Genomic DNA, 25259 nt, shown 5'->3' with positions numbered 1-25259 from the left:
TAAACAAAAAAAAGACAAAAGAAATGTTAGTATTTCAAAAAAAACCCGCTGCACAAAACCAGTATCTCCCTTCACCCGTGACTCCTCCTACTTTTACTTTCGGACCAACCCCGAACACAGTAGTACGTTCCCTTTAGTATGTAATGTCCCGCCTCTGTAGTCAGTGGAACACCAATCCCCAACCGACACGTGTCCTTATCCTTCACTTGACTCCAGTGGCTGGAATTTACATACTCGTACTTCCGCCCCTCACCAAGGTGCCGCCCCTCAAAAGATGACTTTTGCCATGGTCACGAGATCTTGGTAAGGGAAGTCCCGAGTTGGTTTGATGCCATCTACTGTCGGGAGGCTGAATCACAGACCGAAAACCCTTTGACTCATCACAAATCATTAACTGTTGTTATTTGTCATTCTATACAGCTAAGTATCCAGGAGCTTTCACAGCCAGCATCAAACTCAGACTGCACAGCACCACTGTTAGCTCTGTTTCACGTATTCACATCACAGCTTCCATCCGGAGCACTCACTGTTGACTGGTGAATGTATAGGTGTTTTAAAGTGTTTATTTTTTATTATCATTTCAGGACTGGCTCCCATGGTTTTTACTGACTATACACATCGGATAGTATGTGTTATTATTTAAAATCCTTTAATAAAGCTTTGTTATTTACCATTGAACTGTTGGACTGTTGTTTCTAAGCACTGCATCACCTCTACACCTGTGCACTACAAACCACTTTGCCACAATAGCACAATAAGAAAAGGGTTTAATTGTAAAAAAAAAAAAAAAAAAAAAGATTTGAAAAAAAAATTCATTTCCCCTTTACTCGATCTTTATTTTTCAATTCAAGCAGAGAATGGGGGAAATCGACCTCTATGCTTTAAAAAAAACCCAGACTTTTTCTGCCATTGAGAAATGTCTTTATATATATATATATATATATATATATATATATATATATATATATATATATATATATATATATATATATATATATATATACACATACAAGTATTTATACTTGATCATAAACACAAATGGACATACAGTGCCTTGCAAAAGTATTCAGGCCCTTCCTATGGTGTCCCATTTTGTAAGATTACAAAATGATGCATAAGTATTTTTTTAAACTTAATATTTCATTCAAAACTTGAATGCTCAAACTGAAGACTTCTAAGGGTAAGACAAGTTACAGTAAATGTCAGCAAAAACTAAAGAGAAAAAACTAAAATATGTTGATTGCATAAGTATTCAGACCTGTTAACTCAATATTTGGTGGAAGCACTTTTGGCAGCAATTACAGCCACAAGTCTTTTTGGCTAAGTCTCTACCAACTTTGCACTTTGGCTTGGTGCAATTTGTGCCCATTCTTCAGTTTTCAAGTGTTTGCACAGATTCTCAATAGGATTCAAGTCGGGACTTTGACTGGGCCACTCAATGACATCTCCAGTGAAGCTTTGGTCTCGTGCTTTGGATCATTGTCCTGCTGAAAGTTGAATTTTCGCTCCAGTTTTAAGTCTTTAGCAGACTGAACAGGTTTTCCTCTAGTATTTGCCTGTACTTTGCTCCATCCATTTTTCCTTCAATCCTAATAAGCTTTCCAGTCCCTGCTGAGGAGAAGCATCCCTATAGCATGACGCCGCCACCACCATGCTTGACAATAGGGATGGTGATGACTGGGAGATGTGCTGTGTTGGGTCTGTGCCAAATATAACGCTTGGCATTTACACCAAAATGTTCCAATTTGGTCTCATCTGACTACAACACCTTTTGCCACATTTTTGCAGTTTCACTCAGTTGCTTTCAAACTCTATGCAGGCTTTGAGATGGCTTATTTTTAGTAATGGCTTCCTTCCTGCCACCCTGCCATATAGGCTACTTTTGTGAAGTGTTCTGGATATTGTTGACTGATGCACATTTTCTCCCATCTCAGCCATTGAACTCTGTAGCTCTTTCAAAGTTGTCGTTGGCCTCACAGTGGCATCCCTCACCAGTTTCCTCCTTGCCCGGCTGCTCAGTTTGGAGGGATGGCCTGATCTAGGCAGTGTCTGGGTAGTCAATGCACCTTCCATTTCTTGATGATTGAATAGACTGTGCTCACAGGGATATTCAGAGACTTCGTTATTTTTTTGTACCCTTCTCCTGATCTGTGCTTTTCAATGACTTTATCCCTGACTTTCTATGAAAGCTCCTTGGTCTTCATGGTTGACTCTTTGCTTGAAATTCACCACCTGACCAAGGAACCTAACAGAGACAGGTGTTTTTATTCTGAGATCATGAGAACCACTAATATTGCATGTAGACCGATGCCATTCAGCTAATTGTGTGGCTCGTTAAGGTCATTTTGTGCACCTGAATTAATTTAGGTTTGCCGCAGCAAAGGGTTTGAATACTTATGCAATCATGACTTTTCCATTTTTATTTAATATTAATTATCTATTTACTTCTTTCTTTTTGTTTTTGCTTTGAATGTGTGGAGTAGGTTGTGTATATAACACATATTAATTCATACTTCAAAGTGTCATGATTGCAAGTTTTAAAGCAACAAAATGTGAAAACTGTGAGAGGGTCTGAATACTTTTGCAAGGCACTGTAGTCATTCAGTGATCTAAGAAGCATTTCATTAAAAAAGAAACAAACATGTTTTAAATGGAAATATTATTTACCCCCATGCTCTAACAGTCTGGAAAATAATTTTCAAAAGTGCAAGGTTGAGCTTCACTGTGCTGAAATATCTAACTATTCGGTCATGAAAATACAAATAATATCTTTTAAATTCATATCACAGTCCTCTTTACGCAATGTCTATACTCAAGGCATGAATTGAGAATGAACATAGAAGCACCTAAATAGAGTTATTTTTGTGTGATGCCTGGAATCATGAATGGTAAATGTCAGATATGGCTATGAATAAATGAGAAAGTATTGGCCATTTGGTCAACACTGACCAACATGCACAAAATAATAGTTACAGGGCTCCACTAAATAAAATCTACTATCTTGTGCTTGTCAAAACATTTCCGCATTAACATATACTTGTATATGTTACAAGATGTTGTATATTATGCAGTGAAATAAAGTCAGTCCGTGCACTCGTTTATTATATATATATATATATATATATATATATATATATATATATATATATATATATATATATATATTACAGAACAAATGGCTTTAACCACATAAATAACAAAACAACACTTACTCAAAATAAATGGCACATTGGCCGAAACAGACAAACAAATCAAATATGAAACCAAACCAAGCAAGAATCGTGCTGGTGTATAACCAGTACGTGTAACAATTGTTTATATTTAATAAGGTTTACTTTGCTTTACCACCCTTGTTCCGCCTCTGAACACACACTTCCTGATCAACCAAAGCTACAGGTTTATATACATATTACCAGCTCCAAATTAATAATAAATTATTTAATCAATCTGGAGACGGTCATATTCTGCAAGGGGTTAGCATGGATGGGGAAGTATAACCCCATCTACGCTGCAAAAACCACAATCACAAAATGGCGTGCTTTATACAAATTAAACAATATGTTTTTAAATAGTAATAATACAAGAAATACAAAACATAATATGCACACTGGCGAGGTGTATCCCCAGGCAATGGCGAGCAGGCCTCCTTAGTCAATGTCAAACCAGCCTCCCCGGAAGTTGCAGGCTCGCCAGCCCCTAGCGAGACAGGCTCAACAGCCCTAGGCGGTGCACGCTTTGCAGGCTCGGGCAGTAGTTGATCCTTAGGAGGCAGTGGGAGCAACAAATGGTCTTCCTCTGGTGGTGGTGGTGGTGGGAGCAGCAGGTAGCCCCCTCTGGCGGTGGAGGTGGGTGCAACAGGTAGCCCCCTCTGGCGGTGAAGGTGGGAGCTGCAGGCAGTCCTCTCAATGGCAGCGGGGGTGGAAGCAGCAAGTCTTCCCATGGCGGTGGAGGCGGGAGCAGCAAGTAGTCTCCATATAGCAATGGAGACGGGAGTAGCAGGTAGTCTCCTTGCTGGAGACTGGTGTGGCTCTCCCTTGGTCGCTGGGAACTAGTGTGGCTCTCCCTTGGTCGCTGGAGACTGGTGCGGCTCTTCCTCGGTCGCTGGGGACTGGTGCTGCTCGGCGGTCGCTGGGGACTGGTGCGGCTCTTCCTCGGTCGGCTGGGGACTGGTGCGACTCTTCCTCGGTCGCTGGGGACTGGTGCGGCTCTTCCTCGGTCGCTGGGGACTGGTGCGGCTCTCCCTCGGTCGCTGGGGACTGGTGCGGCTCTCCCTCGGTCGCTGGGGACTGGTGCGGCTCTTCCTCGGTCGCTGGGGACTGGTGCGGCTCTTCCTCGGTCGCTGGGGACTGGTGCGGCTCTTCCTCGGTCGCTGGGGACTGGTGCGGCTCTTCCTCGGTCGCTGGGGACTGGTGCGGCTCTTCCTCGGTCGCTGGGGACTGGTGCGGCTCTTCCTCGGTCGCTGGGGACTGGTGCGGCTCTTCCTCGGTCGCTGGGGACTGGTGCGGCTCTTCCTCGGTCGCTGGGGACTGGTGCGGCTCTTCCTCGGTCGCTGGGGACTGGTGCGGCTCTTCCTCGGTCGCTGGGGACTGGTGCGGCTCTTCCTCGGTCGCTGGGGACTGGTGCGGCTCTCCCTCGGTCGCTGGGGACTGGTGCGGCTCTTCCTCGGTCGCTGGGGACTGGCTCTCCTTCGGTCGCTGGGTTCTGGTGCGGCTCTCCTTCGGTCGCTGGAGACAGCTGGGAGTCTCCCTCTTGTCCCAGGAACTGGTGCTCCTTCTCTTCTTTTTCCAGGAGGAGGGGGCAGCTGACCACAAAGTCGCCCCATTCCCTGCAGGCAGGGCACATGGTCAAGGCCTCAAGATCACTGAAGCAGGCCCCCCAGCTGCCCTCCAGTCGGCCCTCCTCTTCCTCTTCAGGGCGGGGGCAGTTGATGACAGTACAAGTATCTTTATAACTTATCAAAAATTCTTTACAACAGAACAAAACAGCACACAAAAATCTGTCAATCACCAGCCTGTTTAATGTCTAGTTCCACACTACTTTCCTTAATTGGAAAGCTGGATCAGGAATATGCCAGTAGGCAGGGTAGTGCGCTGGCATGTTATTAGTGATTGGGGAGGGAAAATTGCAAGATCTAAATTGCGAGATCGGAAGTTCAAATACGATAAGTCTTTCGACCATTACAGATTTCAGCCATTACAGATTTTGTCCATTCCCTTGCTGGTGAGATGAGATGAGGTTCAGAGTTCTAAAAAAAAAACAAAAAAAAACACAGGGATGCAAATGAGCCTAGCTATTTTGCATCGTGGTTTAGATGTTCGCTTGCCATGTGCAGGGTCGTCAGTTAGCGCCCAGCCTACACCCTGTTATATTGATGCTGTAACCCCTATCTCATAGATTGGGGGGGGGGGGGGGGGGACAGACAGGCAGTGTTGTGTGCAGGGTTGCCAGTTTGCGCCCAGCCTCTGCCCTGTTAGACATGCAAGGAAAATATGTGTTTTGAATCATGTTGCAAATCACATTTGCATAATCATTATTCATATAAGAAACAGAAATGATAGATTAAAATAACATAACACCTTATTTTCTATCTACCCTATACTATATGTGTTATTTTATATATTCTCATGTAATTTACACATTTGGAACTCCACCATGAACATAGCATTGTGCTACATAGACTAGTAAATAATTATTTCATATTTAACTAACTAAATCATTAGTAAATCTGTTAGAACAAATGCAACACACATATATATATATATATATATATATATATATATATATATATATATATATATAATATATATTATATAATTACTAATCGATTATAGCTAATTATTAGGGGAAAATGTGGGTTGTGTTAGGAGGCAAAGCAGACAGGAAAATCAATAATGGCATCTGACCAAAGTTAGCTTATACTGCTAAAAATAGAAATTATTAAGGAAATGTTATTTTGTAAAATGAACCGATGAAATGGACTAACATTGCAAATAAAATGAGTGCTGCTAGCGAAGGGATGGCTGTAACATGGGAGCAAGCGAAAAAAAAAAAGGTGACAGACTATAGCAACTTGAGCTCCAAAAATATCCACTAGTGTGGCCCCCTGCCATAGTACATGCTATCAGCAGAAGGGAGGGTCATTGGAATAATGAGACATCTGTTACATATCCTACCTCTTCAAGCGGTACTTTGTTATAATTTATTGATCAGAAACCATGCCAAAGATGCTTCACACTAATTAAATGCTTTAGGAGTCGATGCCCTCTGTCGCTGTACTTGTCTCAGCCTGTGACATAAATACAAAGCATAAATTAGAGGAGCCTGTCATATTTTTATAGAGCTGGTACAGAAAGTAGGTGTCGTCGAATATGATCAAGTACTGTGAGCAACTTTGTATAGAAATGCTACTTCTGTCGTATATTTTGCTACCGACTTCGTATAAACCAGATACTTGACAGTATTAGTATATAGAAACAAGCCCCCTATCTTTATGTTCGGCACTGGAATGAAGATTTGGTCTGATTAGTTTATGACAGGTACAAGAGTACAGTAGAACCTGTCATATCTGATTTAATGGTTCCAGTGGTACATCAAACATGTAAAGATGTAGTATCTCTGAGGGAGTCATTATACTACATTGCAGTTGCTTTATTATTGACAGGGTATTATAAAAAATAACAGCATGTGTAAATTACACATGTCAGAGGTCCATCGGTTAATAGAGGGCATCCATATTTTAAAAAATCGGATATGACAGGTTCTCTTCTATATCAGTGAGCCTTGAAAGGTTTGGGAGAGGTTTTTTTTTTTTTTCCCAGCACTGAAGTCTTGGAGTTAGCTAAAAAGTCACTGAAGAGACGGACAGTTATATAATGTTGCTATCCTGGTTTATAATAAAGGCTTTATTTACAATATAAAGATTTCAGTCCTCTGAAGGATATTTAGTTGCCTACGAAAAGGGGACATGCCTGATTTCATGAACAATTCCGTTTAAAAATCCTATTGAGAAAGGCACTTCCCTTTTAATGAAAAATACAACAACAGAGATGAGCATGTGTACAATACTGTGAGATGTTATTACTCTATAGCTTACTGTCTTGGTTAAAATCTCATACACTATGTGATTTTTCTACTTTGTATTTACTGACATTTTAAAATCTCATCATCGGTACTCCAGGGCTGAACAAAACAGCAGCGTGCTATCCAAAATAGATACTGGAGCTGACTGTCTTTGGCAAATCAATATCTAGACAAAGGTATATAATCAGTTTTAAAAATGTATTGGATTTTTTTTAATCAAATCAAAAGTGCCCCATTGAATCCTGGATAGACTGCCTTCCATTATCCTTGAAAACAGATGATTTCAATAAATAATCTAAAAATGTGTTTATTTATTATGGCTAAAAAGTTATTTTGATTGCTTTGGATACACGCATAAGAACAATACAATAATAAACACAGCTATCAATATATCATGTCAATGTTATTAAACTTTCAGATTTCTTTATGTATATCAAATCCTTATTATTCAAAATGTGCAATATTGCATGAGAACATTTTCTTCGGGTGGAGGTAGAGCACATCAACTTTAATAAGATCGAATTTAAACCCTGCAGAGAATAGCATGTTTAGAGGCTCCCGCGTGGCACATCTGGTAAAGGCACTCAGTGCAGAGCGAGGAATATGCCCGATAGCCTCAAGGTCACCGTTCAAGCCCAGGCTATTCTACTGCCGACTGCTTAGGTCGGCCAGGGTGTCCTCGGTTCACCACGCACCAGCGATCCCTGTAGTCTGGCCAAGCACCTGTGGGCTTGCCTGTAAGCTGCCCAGTGCTGCGTTGTCCTCCGACAATGTAGCTATCAGGTGGCTGCTCGGTGAAAAAAAGCGGAACACGCTTTGGAGGATAGCATGTGTTCATCTTCACCGCTCCTGAGTCAGAGTGGGGGTGGTAGCTGTGAGCTGAGCCTAAAAATAACTGGATATGTCAAATTGGGAGAAAAAAAAATTGCTGATTACTGATTACTAAAATTTAAACTAAACAAAAAAATAGAATGGCACGTTTAAACTTCTAACAAGAGCAAGTGCAATGTCTTCACTCTGGGAGTTTCCTGTTCTGGAATGGGTTACTGTTTTTTTTTTTATAGTGGGGCTTTGATCTAATTGTTTTGTCACTTCAATGCTGCAACCCACCAAATGGCTCAACTAACTTGGTTCACCTGAACAAACCTTAGAAGCAGAAGTTGCTAAGATACTGAAGTGATCACATAATTCTATGTGCATGAGAGGTGCTCCTCAATTTCCATTAAAAATGAATCAGAATAATATGAGATTAAAACTAATACATTTTTAAGCAATAAAAGCCCATACAAAATCTGGCCTACAATGTGTTTAGCCTAAATGTTGACATAAAGTATTATTTTTTTTTTGTGTGAATATGATTATTATTGTAACATTATTTTAAGAAAATGTCTTGTTTAAAAAAAAAAAAAAAACTTTTTTGAAGTTAATTAAACTGCATGTAAAAGCTAAACAAATAAAGTCTGCCTTTGAATGCAGGCTGTGTGGTCTGGTGGTTAAAGAGAAGGGCTTGTAACCCATGACGTCCCATGTGCAAATCCCAGCTTACTGACACACTGTGCGACTCTGAGCAAGTCACTTAACCTCCCTGTCCTCTGTCTTTCAGATGAGACGTTGTTGTAAATGACTTTGCAGCTGGTGCATAGTTCACACACCCTAGTCTCTGTAAGTTGCCCTGGATAAAGGCATCTGTTAAATAATAATTATTATTTTTGCACCTGTATCTCAAGAGCTTTAAGATAAACTGGATGCATGTATGTATGGCATGTGCATTCTCTAGCAAATATTGAAAACAAAAGTGTATAAGATACTGGAATGTTTTGAGGAACAGGTTTGTGCTGTGCAATGGAGTAACTGCTGTGTACAGATAGGGTGTGTTACTGTATTTTGTCCACACAGTGCTATTGTATGGCATCACGTTTAAAGGTGTTTAAAAATATAATAATAATAATAATAATAATAATAATAATAATAATAATAATAATAATAATAATAATAATAAACCTTTATTTATATAGTGCAATTCATGTACAATACAATTCAAAGTGCTTTACATACAGAAAAAAATACAACAATACAATAATAAACAGTAAAAAAAGAGTACAATTATTAAAAACTGAAGTAACAATAAAATTTAAAATAAAACATTAAAACATAAATCATAAAACAATGTTATGGAAAAGCTATATTAAAAAGGTATGTTTTTAATCGAGATTTGAAGATATCAATTGAAAGTGAATCTCTGATAAAAGGGAGTAAGGAGTTCCAGAGTGTGGGGGCATTAAAACAGAAAGCAGCCTCTCCCATCCTTTTACCATTCACCCTTGGAATGCAGATCTCAGAGTGCGTTCAGGACACTACCAGAAAGGCCCACCCATTCGCTAAGACTATTAATTAAAATCTTGTGATCTACAGTATCAAAAGCAGCACTCAGATCTAAAAGGATCAGTACAGATAAACACTACAGACACGTAGATCATTTACCACTTTGACAAGTGCTTTCTCAGTGTTATGGTTAGTGCGAAATACTGATTGAAATTTCTCAAAGATGTTATTATTTCCAAGGAAACTATTAATTTGTTTAAAAACAACTTTTTCTAGTACCTTTGATAAAAAAAGGAAGGTTTGAAATAGGTCTAAAATTACTTAGAACTGAACTATCCAGATTCGATTTCTTAAGTAAAGGTTTCATTAAGGCAGTTTTTAAAGAAGGAAACCTTCCTGATGACAAAGAGCTATTAACTATATCAAGGACATCATTGGACAGCTTACTAAACACCTCCTTCAAGAGACTGGTTGGTATAGGATCCAAAAGACACATAGAGGATTTAATGTGCATAACTATTTTATTTAAGTCTTGTAAGTTAATCAGAGAAAAATAATGTAATTCTGTTTCGATTGTTTTTGGTGGCAGACAGAGCTCAAAATCATTTTGTGGAATTTGATCCTTAATACTAAGTATTTTTCCATCAAAATAATTACGAAATTCTTCACACTTGATAGGTGAGGCCACAATGCAATATTCAGGTAAAGGATATGGGTTTACTAATCTATCAATAGTTGAGAAAAGTACTCTAGCATTGTTCTTATTTTCTGCTATAAGACTGGAGAAGTAAGCATTCTTGCTGACCTAATGCTGCATTATACTGATAGGGAGTGCTTTAAAATATCGTAATGTATTTGTAGTTTTGTATCTCTCCATTTACGCTCTGCTTTGCAACAATTTATTTTTATTTGATATATATCATTATTCATCCACGGTGTCCTACGTTTTACAGAGACTGTTTTCATTTTTACTGGAGCCACAGTATCAAGAGTAGTTTTTAGTTGATGGTTGTATCTATCAACTAACTCATCAGTTGATAGAGAACTTGTTGAGATGGGTGGACATAGACTAACTACTTCAGAAAACTTTTGAAAAACTGCAGGATTTTTAATGCACCTTATTGCCCGCATCTTCACTGTGCTCCTTTTTTTCTATCTTTGTTGAGGTAGTCTCATAAATCTTACATGCTATTGTTGTCTAGGCTCTGTTGACCATCTTGTGCTATAAATCATTTCATCATCTGTTTCTTTCTTCTACGTTATTTTCTGGTAAATAGTTGGTTGTTGTAATATTCAAATGTCCCTACACTGGTCAGATATTACAGAAACAGTCTGTGCATCTCAATTTCCATAAGGTTTCATCTATTAACAATTATAACACCCAGAGCACATCATGCTTGTATTAGTATAGTCTATACAGTATTCAATATCAGTTTTTTTATTGGCTGCAGACAGAATGAGCCATACCTGCAATTAACTTCACAAGAAGAGTCCAATTACAAATATACATACACAAAACAATATGCTACCTAAATTACATAGCTGCAAACAATGTGGCAAATATCACTGTAGCAAGCTGAGCTGAAGCAATGATTAGTTTGCCTCTACAAATGCTTTATAATAGTCTTTATTTGAGGTTTTTATTTTTTTATTACTTCTGCCGACAATGCAAATATATCATACACAATGCTTTAGATAGTGCTGCCTATTCGTACCTTTGATGTCGGTCTCATTGCAGCAAGACCATTGGAGTGTTTCAACTACAACACATCCACTAATTAGGTACCAAGAAGTGGCACCAACTTTTCTTCAATTGAATTGTCTTATAAATATATTCATATTGCAAACTGAAGTATAAAATGCAAGCAAAAAAACAAACAATCTTCAGCAGAAGAAAAATAGACCAGTAATCATATTGGTAGTGTTAGAGCTAATAAACTGATTTTAAAACACTCCTTGAAGGAGCTGGCTCGTGGAGCAAGGATGTTGGATTTAACATACGGTGCCAGCACATTTTAATTACTTTTATTATTTTGCAGTTTTATAACTGTAGAATTAGTATGGTTAAAAAAGAAAGAAAAATTTGAAAACAGTATGTTGACAATCTTTAAGAGGCACCTTATCCCTTCCTGAAAAATGCAATATTTAGTTTACTCTTAGTTGATTAGTAATTAAATTACCACATTATGTGCTTTCAGCTTTGAAAATAAACATGTTTTTTAATAGTCGATTTAAAAATTAAAAATACCAACATACTTATCTCTTAATATGCTGCATATGCTCTTTTTTCTTTTTATATTTTCCGAAAGATAGTAATACATTTACAATTTAATTCTTGGTAAAAAAATTTAAAAAATAGAAAAAAAAAAAAAAAGAAAGAAACCTGCCCATTTTAATTAAACTGATGAAAAAGGCGACCTAATTATCTGAATCTCCAGGAATCTGCAAACACATAAATGTCTCAGTAAAGAGCATGTTTCTAATGCATGGGAGAGCAAAAAAAAAAAAAAAAAAAAGCCATTCAACACATCAGAAACATGAGTCGAAGCAACTTTAGACACCCTTGCCAAACAGGCAATTATCTTGTACTTGAAAATATCTACACAGGTATAATCTGTAAACACTCATCTCTGTCACACAACAGCTTGTTTTACAGGGAAATACACACAGAAGATCTAGTCATAGTAAGTATTTTGCGTGCACATAACAGTAGGTTACAGGGCTCCAGGAAACTCCTTCCTACAGTAGACCTGCTCTATAGAAAGACAAACCCTAGGATAACATTGTTGCATTGTAACTACTGTAAAGTGCAGCTATCATTACAGAAGCTTCACCCCCCCCCCCCACTTCATTTTGAATAAATAATGTATCTTGCCTCAAACAAAGCAGTTTGTTTCTTATTCATTTGGTATCCTTTCAAAGGACTGGTTACAACAGATCCTTATGAGCTACTGACTGAGTGTTGCTTAGCAACAACAGTCTGTGGTTTGAATCATAAACTGGCAAGTAAATTGTTATTTAAACAAAAAATGTCGGTACATTCACTAGATGCAGGAAAGATATATAATTTTTGGTGTGTTTTTTTTTTTTTTTCAAAACACAATTATAATATAAATTGAATAGAAATATTCAGCATAAAGCAAGATTATTGGTCAAGTGCTTCGATGTTCTGGCCGGCGCCGGCCTTCATTAGAATGTGTGACCTGTAATAGAGAGTGCAAAGCACTGAATATTGAATGTGAATTGGCCTTCATGCTATAACCTTTTCTTATCTGCATGGTAATGTAACAAAATAGTCCCGATTATCTCTAATTTGTAAAGAATGTCTTATTTATTTTTAAAAAAATCTTTGTTAAGCAACATGTTCTATTTACAGTGCACTTTAAAGATCCTGTAATTTAAAAATAAAATTAAATAAATATGAATAAATTACGAACTATTTACTATGTAAACTGTCAGTGCAGGCAGTTGTTATTGAATACGTTTTCGCAAACAGGGCTCTACAGAATTATCTAAACAGCAACAGGTCAGCAGGAAAAAAACATGTTTATGAACTAATACTGTATTGTTTGAATGCAGTTTCAGAAAGTGACTGTGAAGGCTATATAAAGCTCTAAATCATAAACTACAAGCGTGCAGAAACTGGGAATTCTAACATGCAGCCAGCACGTCACAAAAGAAAAACTCTTCTGGAGGCTTTATTCTATTTTCAGGCTGACAAAAGCCTTTTACTAATGGAGAGTGATTTATGTTGCCATAGCTAAGGCTACAGGAATGCATTTTCATGCCATTATACAGTATGAACTTCAGAACGACTTGCAACTTGTAATATGTTATAACCGGAGAACCCAGTTATAATTTACATATACAGACTGATGAAGTAGTAGTATAGTTTGCAAAACTTAACATATTCTGTTTGGATTATTTTATTAAAATATTTTATGCAGTCCCTAATAGAGAGTCAAGATTGAGAACTAAAAGTGTATAAATCACAATGTAAAACATAATAATAATTTAAAAAAAAAAAAAAATGTAGCAAGCTGAAAGACCAAATAACACACTAGAGAGTATTAGCTCTGTTTTAATCTGCCAGGTGGCACCTTAACTGAATTTCCATTCATTATCTGATTTCACGTACTTTCTCTATTTAGTTTCTATATATTTAACTTTTTTTGACATTTTATATTTTGACTTCTCACCTTTCATGAATGATTGTAAGAAACTGCAAAGCAGTTGTGAAGATCTAACATTCAGTACTTTTAATCCTATCTTTAACCCTAGCTCATTTCCTCCATGATTTGACCTATGAGTGGATTCAATCACAAAAAAACTAGCAGTGTTTTATTTCCAATGTTCATTTCTTGTTTTATGAGATATTTAATTATCCTTTCAGATGTAGTCAGACATGTACTCAAGTTACAATACATGTGTAACCATCATGTTAACATTCAATAAGCAAACAATGTAAGGGTCATTGAATATATTTTTTTGGTTTTTAGGGTGATTAAAAATAAACCAAAAAATAAATAAAAATAAAAAAGGGGAAACAAAGCAGGCTGATGTGAATTTGAATCTACCAAAATACTAAAAATAGACCTCTAATACAATGCACAATGTAGCTTTATGATCATTTATTTCATATTTTTTTTATTAATTCTGTGCTGATTGTATAATTCCTATGTAATTCAGAAAAAACACAATTAACTTACAGCAACTAAGTATAGTTTCGCCAAATGTTTTCAGAAGCTGTATACATTCTTACAAGGAGCAGAGGCTTTGATGCAGCTCACAACATGACCCTTTGTCAAAGTCAATGGCAATTACAGTGTGACTGTTCAATCAACACTTCAATCATCAATGTATCAAGGATTGACAGATTTATGAAAGAAACATTAAAAAACAACAGTATATCTAGAATGCAATTATGACACTGTTGTATCAGCTTTTGAAAAGCAACACATATCAACAAAGAAAACACTGGGATAAACATAGCTGATGGATTTTTTTTTGTATTATGATTTTTTTTGCAGTACTAAGCATGACAGTAAATAACACAAATCATAGTTGCTGTTATTCGGTCATTTTTAAAATCTGCTATAAGAATTGCAACGCCTAAATCACGATTTAATCCTGGAGTATGTTAAGGTATAATAACCTTTCCTGTTGTCCCTCATTTGTTTCATACATTTACATACTTTTTTCTCCTGGCATTGGTGCGAACACAAGAAATGTCTGCCCCAATAGTTATTATTGGGAAACTATTTGTGGAGTGTTATTCTAGCTGCCTGCTTGACTTGGTTTTACAACGGTCTTTCTTATCTCATCCCTAGCACGATTAGTCCAGAATATGGAAAGCATTATGTGTGCCAAAACAATATGGTTAGGAAGACCTATCAACTTGTAGTTCAAAGTGATACCATGAATGACCTACCAATGTGCAAGGTGGTGGCATCTTATGTCTCTTGGATTGTCAGTAAAGAGAATCCCATGCCACTAATAGTTTGTTCCAAGATCGGTACTCCTGGTCCCACAGCAAACATTTTGAGAAGGTTAGCAATTTATTTCCAAACCTGCCTCCATACAGTATCAGTGTTTATTTGGTTGTTTGCTTTGGTTTTACAAACACATTTCTCAGATGATGGAATTGCCTATGTGTGTCTTGGACTACATTAGGACAGTCTGCTTTTGTCCTATCAGAGAACCCGTGCCAACTGCTTTTCCAACAATAATATTTCTCATTTTTAAAAAAAAAAAAAAAAAAAAAAAAAAAAAAAAAAAAAAAAAAGCCTGTCGCTCGTAAAATTGTTTGTTCACTTTGTTTTTTTTTTTTTTTGTCAATAACTTACATCACATGAAGTTCAGTGGTCAATATTTTTAATATGCCTTTTCCTTTGTTCTTGCTTTAAAATATGCACCAGAATGTTCATTTGATTCTTAACTTATAGCAGAAATATCTCAACCAAAATGTAAATACATAAATAAATAGGTCCCTTCATTATTATTAAATGAAGCTTTGGAAACAGAGTACTGGCTGATCAAAAACATACTCAGAAATATTCTCTAAAGGCTTCATGCAAATGCATCATTTTAAGTACTGTAGACACAGAGCACATTTGCTTCACATCTGAATAAATTTCAAAGAAAATGCCCCATGACATTGCACACACAGCTAGATGTAGTTTCATATAAGTAGGTTTAGAAATCAATGTAATTGCTGTTTTAGCACTGGAAAATAATTGTTCTCTCCTCTCCAATTACCCCCTTCTTGCATGCTTGATAAAGGGCATTATAAAAGATTCAGAGCAAGCATTGCAACAAATGTAAATGCTAAATCAATGACTGAAACACACAACAACTTCACAGTCATTCCACCAATCCAAAAAATCTTGCAAAGCAGCACTGCAGGAGCGGTTCACATTATGTTCCATTTTGTTTATGATTTTGTAAGCAATTATCCATTAAGAGAAACTATTTATGACTTAGAGTTTTGATACCATAAACTCAGAAAGAAATATATGGTAACTTTTATACTTTTTATACTTATTGTAGAGTACAGCCTCAAAATATGTATGCATATATGTAAGTGAATTAAGTATTGAAAGGTGACAGACAATGGCACTCACTACAACTTCCCCTCATAACTCTGGCAGTCTGTTCTGGGTCTCTCTCAAGCAGTGGCTACTAATTGTGCCTAATTTTGTAGTGGTTTTGTGATTTGGTCAGATTTATACTGGGGAAAGAATGAGACTATTAAACATATTTAACTTTTGACATGAGCCACACAGGGATTCACAACTCTAAAAGGAAAATGCACACCCGCAAAAAGAAAAAAAAAAGAAAAAACATGACTTACTCCTTATTTGATTGCTGAAATGTTTACTAATAAATAGATTGACAATAAACAGGATGCAGTTAATCAGTGCAAAGTGCAAAATAAACTTAGTGTAAAAAAGATGTTTCAGTCACTCATGCAACTTTATTTTCTAACACTTCCTCATTAGTATGATATTTTTTAAGAATATTTGAAACAATGTAAATTCCACAGCATGTAATAAATTAATTTTCTGAACTGGTCTCTTAAACCTATTGCAAATTAAATAAGGTCAGTTGTACCGATTGTATTTACTTATTGAGTCTGGCAGCACAAGCTTGCTAAATATAATTCAGCATTACAAAATAGAGGCTATTCTCAAATATGAAAAATGCACAATTATAGCCTACTCACTTTAAAACAAAAATAAAAATATGCTGATTTTGTCTACTTGTTGATTTATTTGACTTATTTATATATCTTTATGATGTACAGTTCCCTTTCAATTTGAATGACAACCATTACCGAATGGGAAGAGCCTCTCTGACCATAAATCTCGGAGCAAATATACAAAAGCTGCCCTATCAGGGCCCTGCTATGAGGGGGAAGTCCCGCCCACCTGTTGTTGAAGAGGGACATCCTCACAGTAGCATACTGCCATTTTCTCTCTCATCTCTTTGAGGCAGGTCAGATTGCTTTTGCTTTCTTGAACCGAAATTGGGTGAATTGTTGATTTTATCCGCAAATTGAAAACTAAACTAATTTCATATCTCAAACGTGTCTAAGAGTGCTCTCGCTTATTCTCTCGTCAGTTTTTTCTGACTAGAGCTGATTTTGACCCCTCTTACAGGATTTTGACCCCTCTTACAGGATTAGCGAACGGCCATTGCTCTTTCACTACATGAGGCCTTGTGTAGTTGTTACACCATGTGAGAGCTGTTGTGGTGCTGTAAGGAGACCCCGTGGGCCTGCGGCGTCGTCATCTATGCCTATTTATTTGGCCACAGCGACCAAAAAAAAAAAAAAAAACACCTCGGGCCTAGCGTCCCTCTCAATCCTCGGACTTTCCTAGAGTGGCTGCGCTTGCCCTCACCGACCACGTCAATTGAATCGGCTGCATACCCCGGCATCGACAGTGGTTTTTCCCACCGATCGTGAGGTTGAGAAAATAGTGCCTACCCGGTCCTGATTGATTTGGCACCAGCGAATCTCTTTGAGGCCGTCTACAGCCCGGCTCTGACTGCGCTACACGTCGGCATTGACCTCAGAGCCGATTGACTTGGCACTGACCTCCCAGCGCTGACTGCGCTCTTTTCGATGCTGATCATGGTACTGATTGATTCGGCATCAGGGAATAGCTTCGAGGCCATCTACAGCCTGGCACTGACCGCGCTACACGTCGGAATCGACCTCGCGCCGATCGACTCGGCACCGAAAGCGCATCTCGACGTCAACCTCGGCGCTGACAGCGATCGCGTTGATGCCGATCCCGGCACTGACTGATTCGGCACCGGTGAATCATTTTTTAAAAAAAAAACTAAACGCATCTGCAGGCTGCTCACTGAGCACAGCAGTTTAAAAAAAAAAAAAAAAAAAAAAAAAAAACAACTGCAAACATGTCAGTGCAGTCGACTGGGTCTTCAGCTGGCTTCCACCAGTGTGACCGGTGCTCAGCTAAGCTGCCCAGGCAGGACAAACATCGATCCTGTGCTATTTGCCTAGGGCCAGAACAAGCGGAGCTGGACTGCTCTCCATATCGGAAGTTCTCGAGGAGAACGAAGCAACAGACAGCAGCCCTATCCCCAGCAGAGTATCTCTCCTCCAACCAGGGGAGAATGAGATCAGTGGTCCAAGAGCCTCCCCAGAGGTCATCCAGGACCCCCCCTGCTACAGTGACCAGGGAGCACTCACGCTTATCTGGGTCACCCTCCCCTACCCGACCACTGGTACAGTGGTGCAGACACCTCTCAAGGGAGGCAAGATGGTCACTGCCTAGGCGGTACCACTCGAGGGGATGCTCACCAGGGGATAGGCAGTCGCCACGCAGGCACCGCTCCGCTTCCCCAAGGCACGGGTGGGCGTCGCTCAGGCACCACTCCCCTTCTCCATGCAGGCACAGACGTTCACTGTCACAGTCGCCTCGAAGGCGCCCAAGCTCGGCCGAGCGGCTGTGGGGCTGTACTGTCAGTAATCTGGAGCCACGACAGCTTTGATACAGCTTTCCCATTCGGTAATGGTTGTCATTTGAATTGAAAGGGAACATTAGGTTCTTACCAAAACCCTGGTTCCTTGAAAAGAGAATGACAACCATTACCCTTTGAGGTTGTGTCCACAACTGTTTTCGAAAGAAAATGGCAATGTGCTACTGTGAGGACTTCCCCCTCACAGCAGGGCCCTGATAGGGCAGCTTTTGTATATTTGCTCAGAGATTGACGGTCAGAGTGGCTCATCCCATTCTGTAATGGTTGTCATTCTCTTTCAGGGAACCAGAGTTATGGTAATGGTAGTCAAAAGTTTACATACCCCAATGGAAATGTATGATTTCTAGAAGTTTCTCAAAAACAAATAATTATAGGTAAAATCTCTTGTAGCAAAAGTTTTGCTTTTGTGGATGAGGAAAAAAATACAAGAAATAGATGTCTACAATTATTTATTTCAGCATATTTTTTTGCAAAACACCAAAAATGCTAATTCAAAAGTATTCATACTTTGACAAGGAACATGTAATTAATAGCTAGTTGTGGCACCTTCAGCAATAATAACCTCTTTTATAATGATTAGGACACTTGTCAATTAGCTTTTGGCATGATTCTTTAATGATTTTTGACCATTTTTCATTGTAAAATGATTCCAGTTCATTAAAATTCTGAGGACTTCTCTTGTGCACAGCCTTCTTCAACTCATACCAAGGATTCTCAATCAGATTTTGATCAGGACTTTGACTAGGCCATTCCAGAACCTTGATTTTATTCTTCTTTAACCATTCTGAAGTAGATTTTGATGTGTGCTTTGGATCGTTGTCATGCTGGAACGTCCAGTTACGCTTTAAACCAAGATTTGTAGTGGACGGTTTCAGATGATTGGCAAATGTCTTTTGGTATGCTATGGAATCCACTTTACCATGTATTGGAACTAAATTTCCTGTGCCATTAGAGGAAAAACAGCCCCATAGAAGGATATTACCACTTCCATGCTTGACAGTAGGTATGGTGTTCTTTGCTTTGTACGCCTCACCAGACATTTTCCAAATGTAACGACTATCAGCGTGACCAAATAGCTTGATTTTAGTTTCATCACTCCACAAAACCTTTGACCAGAACTCATATCTATCATTCAAATGCTGTTTTACAAACTTTAAACGATTGTTCTTGTGACATTTTCCTAAGAGTGGCTTTTTTCTTGGCCTGTGACCATTGAGACCTTCACCATGCAATACTCAGCCTATGGTTGAAATGGAAACCCCAGTCCCACTTGCAGTCAATTCACTCTGAATATCTTTGACAGTCAATCTCAGATTGTTATTAACCTTCCTCACAATTCTTCTACTTGTTCTTGGTGAAAGAACCTTCTTTATTCCCAACCGAGGGACCGTTGTGACAGTACCATGAATCTTGTACTTCTTGATAATAGAAACAATAGTTGAAATTGGGATATTCAAATGCTTATAAATCTACTTGTATCCTTCTCCAGCTTTATGACAATAAATAATTTTCTTCAGAAAGCTCTTTACTTTTTACCATATTGACTTATTGGTAATGACAGCAATCATATGATGCCTAAGCTTTTTATACTCTCTAAGAATGTTCACCTACAATCCAGAATTGTCTAGACTTTTCTAGAATTAGGTCCTGCATTATCATATTGAAATTTCTAGCAACTTGTAGACAATACTATCATAGCATCAAAGGGTATGAATACTTTTGAATGAACATTTCTGATTGCTGTGAGTAGTTTTTCAAGATTTACAATTATACTGTAAATACAGTATAATTGTAAATCTCAAAAAACTACTCACTTCTAAATCTTTTGTAGTCATCTTTGTATTACTTTAGTATAAATATATGTTAATTTGGATTCATATGTTGTTTTTTTCTGACTTTATGTGAATGAAAAGACACACATTTTCCCATTTTCCCATTGGAAATAGTGATATTTTGAAATATCACTGTCCTGGTCACAAAAGCAAAGTTTGTGGGGAATAATAGCCATTTTCTATACTTTTGAGGCATAAGCAATTAGGAAATAACACTTACTACCCAGGAACAAAAATTGTGTTACATAGTGTAATCACAAAGAGTAATTATAGGTTACTGTTGTATTATTTTGAAAATCCATTTACATGTGAAAGTTATTAGTTTTATAAACATTGTAATTCTGTCTGAAAAGCACCCAATAAAAAAGAAATATCTTGGTCACTACTGAGCTATAGGCCCTGTCACTTACAAGCTTATTCAGACCTGTGCAAACAGATTTATTAAGTTCCAATGCATTTATAGTTCAGTCTATACTATCAATACTAATGGGCAGCATATTAACCGATTCCTTATCCTGTATGCCTATGACTCATAGATTTTGAGTTAGTTTACTTTTTCTCAGTAGTTTCTGGAGTTTGTTATATATACAGACGTGCTCAAATTTGCTGGTACCCTTACAGCTCATTGAAATAATGCTTCATTCCTCCTGAAAAGTGATGAAATTAAAAGCTATTTTATCATGTATACTTGCATGCCTTTGGTATGTCATAGAATAAAGCAAAGAAGCGGTGAAAACAGATGAATTATTGCTTATTCTACAAAGATATTCTAAAATGGCCTGGACACATTTGTTGGTACCCCTTAGATAATAAATAATTGGATTATAGTGATATTTCAAACTAATTAGTTTCTTTAATTAGTATCACACATGTCTTCAATCTTGTAATCAGTCATTCAGCCTATTTAAATGGAGAAAAGTAGTCACTGTACTGTTTGGTATCATTGTGTGCACCACACTGAACATGGACCAGAGAAAGCAAAGGAAAGAGTTGTCTGAGGAGATCAGAAATAAAATAATAGACAAGCATGGTAAAGGTAAAGGCTACAAGACCATTTCCAAGCAGCTTGATGTTCCTGTGACAACAGTTGCAAATATTATTAAGAAGTTTATGGTCCATGGAACTGTAGGCAACCTCCCTGGGCATGGCCGCAAGTGGAAAATCGACCCCAGATTGAACAGAAGGATAGTGCGAATGGTAGAAAAAGTAACAAGGATAAGTGAAGTGAAGTGAAGGTACGTCAGTTTCTGATCGCACCATCCGTCGCTTTTTGAGCGAAAGTGGGCTCCATGAAAGAAGACCCAGGAGGACTCCACTTTTGAAAAAAAACATAAAAAAGGCAGACTGGAATTTGCTAAAATGCATATTGACAAGCCACAATCCTTCTGGGAGTATGTCCTTTGGACAGATAAGTCAAAACTGGAGCTTTTTGGCAAGTCACATCAGCTCTATGTTCACAGACGAAAAAATGAAGCTTTCTAAGAAAAGAACACCTTACCTACAGTGAAACATGGAGGAGGCTTGGTTATGTTTTGGGGCTGCTTTGCTGCTCCTGGCACAAGGTGCTTTGAATCTGTGCAGGGCACAAAGAAATCTCAAGACTATCAAGGCATTCTGGAGCGAAATGTACTGCCCATTGTCAGAAAGCTCTGTCTCAGGATAAGGACCCAAAACACACAGCTAAAAGCACCCAAGAATGCATAAGAACAATATTTTGGACTATTCTCAGGTGGCCTTCTATGAGTCCTGATCTGAATCCTATTGAACATCTATGGAAAGAGCTGAAACGTCCAGTCTGGAGAAGGCACCCATCAAACCTGAGACGGCTAGAGAAGTTTGCTCAGGAAGAGTGGGCCAAACTACCTGTTAACAGGTGCAGAAGTCTCATTGAGAGCTACAGAAAACGTCCCATCATTTTTGTCCATGCCATTTTCATTTGTTTTATTATTTACAATATTATGTTGAACAAAAAATCAAAATCAAAGTCTGATTTCTATTAAATATGGAATAAACAATGGTGAATGCTAATTACTTATGTCAGTTTCAAGTTATTTCAGAGAAAATTGTGCATTCTTCGTTTTTTGTGGAGGGGTACCAACAAATTGGAGCACGTCTCTGAGTGTGTGTGTATATATATATATATATATATATATATATATATATATATATATATATATATATATATATATATATATATATACATACATACACACACTAATGTATATATAATATATATATATGTGTGTACATACATACACACACACACACACATATATATATATATATATATATATATATATATATATATATATATATATGTGTGTGTGTGTGTGTGTGTGTGTGTGTATATATATATATAATACTGATGGTTTCCCACCAGAGGTCCTTAAATGCAAATAATCATCAGGACTTGAAATAACATCTGCCCACATACGAGTGATGGCGCTCTATTACTGTTGAGTTACATAGGCAAAGTATCAGGGAGTCAAGTACTGCTCTTGTTTGTACTGTGCATGGTCTGTAGAAATTACATGTCTATTCATGTCTGCTCTGCTAGATAGATAATAATAAATGTACTGTACATTTTCCAACACAAATAAATAGTAAGGTGGTGGTATCTATAACTTTACTTTGTAAAAAGTAGGTTTTGGAGATTTGAGTAACAGTGTATAAAACGCAACAATATAAAATTTCTACTAATTCTGGTCAATAAGTCAGCTAGGTAACTGGCTTCTGGTATTATTGCCAAAATGTACTTAGTTAATATATATGCAGCACTACTTGTGTTTCATAACACACTGGTTAGTGGCCTTCAAGTCCAGGCATAAATGCCAGACCTGCCTTTGTTTATTTCTTAGCACAGTAGATTTTTCGAGGACAGAAAACAAACAAAAAAGATACTCTATGCATAGTTATTATCAACTAATAAACATATCCACTATAATATTCGAATTTCTAAATGTGTGAGTTTCACAACATAGTTCAACAGCTGAGACCAGTTCTCCCATCAATTATTTCAGTGTTACACGCCGCAATCATTAACGGCGTTTATAACATGTATGTGTATCTAGATGTAAAACAGGGGAAAAAAAGATAAACTATAGTGCTGTCAGTGGTGCTGAAACGCAGTAAATAACAGTACTATAATCACCAGAAGGCGGCATTAGACATATAAAACAAATTCAACGCCTACAACACAACACACACAAGTAATTAACGTCTTTATTTTCTGCGGTAGTCTCCACATTATTTTTCATCAGAGCGACCCCCCCTCCACCCCCACCCCCCGCAAGACTGGCCTGTTCTGTATACTTTTTTTGTCACATTCGCTGTATTGATGGCATGCTAACTACTTGAATGTACTCACCATATTGACTTCTGAGACCATATCAATGCTGGCGATGTCTATGCTCATTCCAACATCTAAAGGGAGACCTTAAAATTCAAAATATAATGCGTGCTTCAATAGTGTTATGTATTATGATCTTTTCAATCTTGCATGCTGGCGATATTAGTATGTAGAAATCATGCTTTGACATTGACTGACTGATGACTGATGTCTTAAACAATGGCTACAGTTACAAACGAAAAGAAGTATATTAAAGGAAATAAATTACCTCCAAAATCAGGCCTTAAGCGAATGTCATATCCTTTGAGCAATTTATCCACGGTTTCTTTCACATATGACATGTTGCTGGGCTCATTAACGCTAAAAGGAAGACATAAGGATTTTATTCAGAACTGTACGAAGCTGTACACTGTTAGACAGGGAAATATATGACACAAATATTACAGATCTGAACGATCTCACCTTTGTGCACAGCAGACCACGGCCACCATCATGGGAAAAGATAAAATCCCGAAACATCCACGGTCTTGAACTCTCCACATTCCTAACTTTGATTAAATAAATGTCTTTACGCGAAGATTGCAACTGATTGAAAGGAATGCAACTTAGTCCTAGGCAGTGCAGTAATTCTGACAAGACAAACGCATGCGCGCAAAGCTTTGCCAACATCAAAACATTGGTTGGAATCAATTTCCCTTGCAAGACACTGAAAAGATATCAGACTTACAAATGATTTTACGCTATCCAAGCAATTGCAGGTATGCTGTTGTTTTAATTAAATGAAAGTGCTGTTCAGACCTTATTCCCTCTGGCTAATTCTAGCATCTGAGCAGAAACAGCACTACGGCTCAGATTTGCATCAAGCAGGTCCCTGTGTTGTAAGATTTCCATCCACCTTTAATCATCCAGTCCATAGGACATCCTGGAAAACAAGCACGTTTGGAATCTGCGCATCTCCGAGTGTTACCTGGAAGCTTGAAAGTCCTTATCATACATTAACTGCACGTCACGGATTAGCAATCAAGTTCATTATTTTTTGGGGTCGAATACAAAATGCATTTTTCCTTTTTTTTTTCAAAAAATCGCAGTGCGTAAAAAACAAACGTTTCTATCTAGTTAAACTACCCTTACACAGAAACCCCACACCCACGACGTCACGACTTTTAAAAAAAAATAAATTACTAAGTATATATAGATTTTTAAAGCATTAACTAATTATTTGAGAATATGACGCTAGAAAAGAAATAAACTAACAGAAGTCTCGTAATGCATCAAAAAGCATGGTTTAATATTTACTCCTCTGAACCCCGCAAATGCAATATTTACCACCTCTCACTAGAATCACTGGAACCATATTGTTTTAAGAATTTCTACAACTGCTGTATTATTGCTTAATACGGTTCACATGAATCACAAATGTTGGAATTTCCAATTGCATTGGGCCACCCAATAAACTGTGTTCTACACACCTTGCATTGGTAGCAGTAATATTTGAACAAAACTAAATACATTTAATTCAGCAGGCAGACATAGTGACACATTTATTTGCAATGTCCCTAGTAATAGTAATATTAAAAACATGTTAAATGTTTAACAAAATAGATGACAACATGTACAGTGTACAGTATGTATACATTTCTTTCTTTTTTTTTTTTTTACCTATA

The 25259-nt window shown here is 37.6% G+C and overlaps 1 protein-coding gene across 2 annotated transcripts in view; it reads right to left on the bottom strand.

Annotated features, from left to right (window-relative positions):
- The window catches only part of LOC121324204 (gamma-aminobutyric acid receptor subunit beta-1), a 134772-nt gene extending 110042 nt beyond the window's left edge, over positions 1-24730 (bottom strand). For both annotated transcript variants that reach the window (XM_041265812.1, XM_041265822.1), the window contains exons 1-3: positions 24058-24730; positions 23864-23955; positions 23614-23681 (exon numbers count right to left, since the gene is read on the bottom strand). In XM_041265812.1, the coding sequence (XP_041121746.1) occupies positions 23614-23681; positions 23864-23955; positions 24058-24137 (240 nt within the window). In that variant the 5' untranslated portion in view covers positions 24138-24730. The remainder of the gene's footprint in view (positions 1-23613; positions 23682-23863; positions 23956-24057) is intronic.
- Between the last annotated feature and the right edge of the window lie 529 nt (positions 24731-25259).

The sequence above is a fragment of the Polyodon spathula genome, chromosome 1 (genome assembly GCF_017654505.1).
Source record: "Polyodon spathula isolate WHYD16114869_AA chromosome 1, ASM1765450v1, whole genome shotgun sequence".
In the NCBI taxonomy this organism is placed as follows: domain Eukaryota; kingdom Metazoa; phylum Chordata; class Actinopteri; order Acipenseriformes; family Polyodontidae; genus Polyodon; species Polyodon spathula.
This window is presented reverse-complemented; position numbering and strand designations above follow the sequence as displayed.